The sequence below is a fragment of the Nansenia antarctica genome (assembly GCF_963989245.1).
Source record: "Nansenia antarctica genome assembly, chromosome: 3".
Lineage (NCBI taxonomy): Eukaryota > Metazoa > Chordata > Actinopteri > Argentiniformes > Microstomatidae > Nansenia > Nansenia antarctica.
In genome coordinates this window covers 3,168,795-3,173,043 of record NC_137688.1, presented here as the reverse complement: position 1 = coordinate 3,173,043, position 4,249 = coordinate 3,168,795, and the positions used below count along the sequence as shown (strand labels likewise).

The following is a 4,249-nucleotide window of genomic DNA, read 5'->3' as shown; positions in this document are numbered from 1 at the left end:
CCTCTGTGGTGAGGACGTGACGTTAGGCCTCTGTGGTGAGGACGTGACTTTAGGCCTCTGTGGTGAGGACGTGACTTCAGGCCTCTGTGGTGAGGATGATGTGACTGGAGTAAAGAATCAAATAACAGACATGTCCGTTGTGACGAGTGCTGCTTTATTTTTTTTCTGTCACTATTATCCTGGCTCTATTGCACTGTTATGCAGAAATTCTCTGGATGTAATTCTGGATCTGGGTCTGTCATATTCATTCATAAGTCCAGGGTTGGAGACTGGGCCATCCCCCCCCCCTATCCCTCCCCTCCCCCCTATCCCTCCCCTCCTAGGGCTCCATGCTCACGAGCAGCCACACTGGTCCACCACCATGGAGGGGATTTTGCCGTAGATGATTTGCTCCTTGCGGTTGAAGTAGAGCATGTTGATGGGGGACATCTTGGTGGGCGTGCAGCAGGGGCCGGCGGTGCCCCGGGGGTTGGCCTTGTTGACCAGGTGTGTGTGGGGGTACTTCTGCAGGTGCATGTACTCACACTCCCCAGAGCAGTAGTTGGCCTTGTAGCGTTTGGGGGCAATAATCCAGTCCCATCCGAAATCCTCAAAGTCCACCGTGAGAGGGTAGCGGCAGCAGCGGGACTCCGGGGAGTTCTCGTCACAGTCCAGACCCGAGTCCCTCCTGGAGCGTTTGGGGCCCTCGGAGATCTTCACCTCCATGAATGGCAGCTAGAAGTGGTTGAGATGATGCAGAGTGAATGTGTGAGAATGTGCATGAGACAGTTAAAGAGTCAGTACGGTACAAGAGATTTGGAAAACAGAAATAACACATGTGACGTTAGAAGTTCTATCTCCATTTTTGGTCAAAATGTAGTTTTTTTTTTTTTACATAATCTGATCCATTAGGTGTTTATTAATGCCTGTGTGGTGTTATTTTTAAAATGTTGACATTCATAAAATACAAAGGTTCCATCTCACAAAACATAATGGAATGTAAAAACGTTGACGCTCAATATCTCTGAACTACCCTAGACGGAGATAGAACCTTATCATTCTAAGCTCACGAACTGTTGAACTCCCAATCTAACATTCCTGACCCCCTTACCAACTTTTGGCCGAACGTGGTATTGTGGACTGTCGGACACTTTAGGAGGCGGTTTCACAGACGAGGCTTAAATGTAAAAATCTCTGTTGAAGATGGAGATAGTCTAGAATTAGACTTAAACCGTGTCTGTTAAACCGGCGCGAGATAATTTAATGCTTGATTAAGTACAGCCCTTAATGTATTCTAATTGGCAGCTGCAGGGTGTGATGATACTAACAGAGGGTGTTGGCAATTACTCCGATTTGCACAGTTACAGTGAAGACGTTCTGGTATTTTGGGGGTTGTGTGAATAAGGTGAACTTTTATGTAATACTGCAATCGTTTGTGAAATGATTGATGGACAGGGGAAATGTGTAGCACAGGTGAACTGTAATCAAGATGTTCAACACTTCATTGACGTTCGCTAAACAAAAACACAGGGCGATTCTTCCAAATAACTACAGTATTTTCTTTTATAGTCAGCCAACAATGTGTATTTTGGAACAAGGATTGAGGATTGGAAATCAGTCTGACTAGAAACTTACAGTACGTTCTATTTGAAGTTACATTGTGGAACAGTTTGCCACAGGCGGTGTTCTTAAAATGGTCCCTTAAAAAAGTCTGAAATAGTGTCCAGAAGGTACCTTCATCCTATTTCGCCAAAGTGTGTTAGCCTAAAACTAAGGGTTGTATGGTTATAGATTAATTCCAAATATAAAGGTCCTTGTCTGAGACAACACAATTAGGGAATGATTCTGATACTACCCCCCAGCACTGCGTCTCCTGAGACACCTGCTTTTCCCCTTTACTGTGTTCCCTAAAGCCCAATGCACACGGCGTGCGATTTTGTCGCACTGCGAATTCGATTCCATTGTTTTGAATGAGACAATGCACACGGCGTGCGATGCGATTTTGTCGCATGACAACATTCGATTCTCCATTCACACCCACACACTTCGGTGGTGTGAATTGAGAATCGAATGTTGTCGTGCGACAAAATCGCACGCCGTGTGCATTGGCCTTAAGACTTCTACTGCCCCCCCTTGTACTGTTTCTCTGTCTCTCCAGTGTCTATATAAAAACTAAAAAACAACAGAAAAACACTTTATTTGTATTTATTTTTTCCTTCTATCACAGAGACTGCCAATGGCCCCGGGCCTGAGCTAGATTACTCTTCCTGCTGCAACTGGTGAAATGATGATTCACTTGCTTAGTCAAATGTATTGATTGTAAAAGTCACTTTGGAATAAGGCGTCTGTCTGCTAAATGCCCCCCAAAAATATAAATGTAAATGTGATGCGATCATCACACTGTAGGCCTAATCAACTCTGAACTCAACTCACCAGTCCCTCTTTTCCCGCTTCTTTAGAGGTAACGGCCAGGTCATTCCCTTTCAAGTCGTAGGCGTTTATCTCGGTCCCCCAGTTGGTCTCCGGCTGCCGCAGCCACACCGTCAACACTTGTTTCACGTCTATGCTTTGCCAGGAGCTGACTCCTGCATTCACATCGATCTTCAGAGAGCGGATCCGTATGTGTCTGTTCCCGTCAGTGACGGGCATCAGGCGGGAGATCTGGAGGAACACGGTGGTGTCGTGGTCGGCCGGCCGGAGGTGGACCCAGAGCTGGGCCCTCACCACGCGGCTGGCCTGGATCTTCGGACTGAAGGAGAAAAAGCAACACTTGGGTTTCCGATCTACTTGGACGATGGATTCAGCTGCAGAGAGAAAGAATGAATGAATGAATGAATGAAAGCTTTATTTCGAACATGTGAAAAAAGAAATAGTTATAACAACAAGAAAAAACAAGAAAAAACAAGAAAAAACTAAACAAAACAAAAAACACTATTTACTTAACATGTCCGAAAAGGAGTAGGAAGTAGCATATTTAAGCTTATTTAATCCTACTCCTTCTCCAATACTCAGAGATTAATAATTAATAATCTTCAGTTAAAATTATAGTTAGTTAGTTTACAGTTAAAAGAGAGTTTAGATAGAAATCTGCCGGAAATTGATTCTTTGGTAATTGCAATCAATGAATGTCGCCTAGGAGGAGTTCATAACTCCTGAACCATAATCAGATCAGTAGCCTATAATATAAACACATAAACACAACTCAAGATTGACAGTTTGTGGCAAGCGTTTCAGAATATATATATTTAAAAATATATTGTAGAAAATACTGAACAATTACAACATATTGAAATACCTATATAATATCTATATAGATAGGTGACAGGCTTACATAGTTGTACACAGTTCGGCATTGCTCAGAAATCTGTCGCAGAACTCATGCCTGGTCGTGCGTAATGACCCAACCGCTTGCTGCTTATATAGGCTACAAGTCGACAACTGTTGAATGTAAACTTGATACGATTTGATGTTTTTTGAGGTATATTATATTATTTGATCAACCTATTCCGAGTTTTAGGGGGTGCACTGCACGCAACACGGGGACACACGGGCGACCTGTCCTACGCGCTCCAACGACGCGCTCCTGGAGCTGAAGCCTTTCCATGGTTCAATTACGCATGGTGAAGCAATGAAACATATTGTAGGTCTCTACTGAGTGTATATACAACTATAACACTTACGTTCAGTGGCCATCGTCATGATAGTTTCTGTGACAGCATGTTCATCATCTTCCTCCATAGTATTGTCCTTATTGTCATCTCCAAGCACGTCGTATTGGTCCAGAAGTTGCTGCAGTGGCGGCGCCTTGGGCAGGAGCTGGTTGACCACGTCCCGGCTGATGTTGGGCGCCTGCTTGAGGCGCAGTTTGCTGAGGATCTGGGACTTGATGGCGTGTAATCTCATGTTCCTGATCTGCTGTCGGACCTCGCATGTCGAGCACTGTTCTCCGTCTTCCGTCACCGAGGAGGGCTGGACGTGCGTCGTCTGATCGCCAAGACCCAGTGGACCGAAAGCAACCATCCAACTCAGATAAATCAGGATCTGCGTCAGATGCATGGTCTATAGTGCGAGGATTGATTGATAAAAAAGGCTCCTTAAAGTATGATATAATAAGTATATACATATAACAGAATGACCTGTGTTTGAATTCAGGGTCCACACTGATAGCTGTCATACTTTAATTCCCTGCAGCCCTTTTTATACTGCAACTTCAGCCTCTTTTTTTTTGTGTGTCGTCAAATTCTATGATTGGTTGGGCTGGCAACAATGA

The 4,249-nt window shown here is 44.3% G+C and overlaps 1 protein-coding gene across 1 annotated transcript; it reads right to left on the bottom strand.

The window, feature by feature from the left end:
• Window positions 1-333: 333 nt before the first annotated feature.
• mstnb (myostatin b) lies at window positions 334-4,035 on the bottom strand (the record flags this gene model as incomplete). The annotated part of the gene is made up of 3 exons (XM_080525875.1): window positions 334-714; window positions 2,413-2,783; window positions 3,660-4,035. The coding sequence occupies 3 exons, from the start codon at window positions 4,033-4,035 to the stop codon at window positions 334-336; spliced, it is 1,128 nt and encodes a 375-aa protein (XP_080382001.1).
• Window positions 4,036-4,249: the final 214 nt, after the last annotated feature.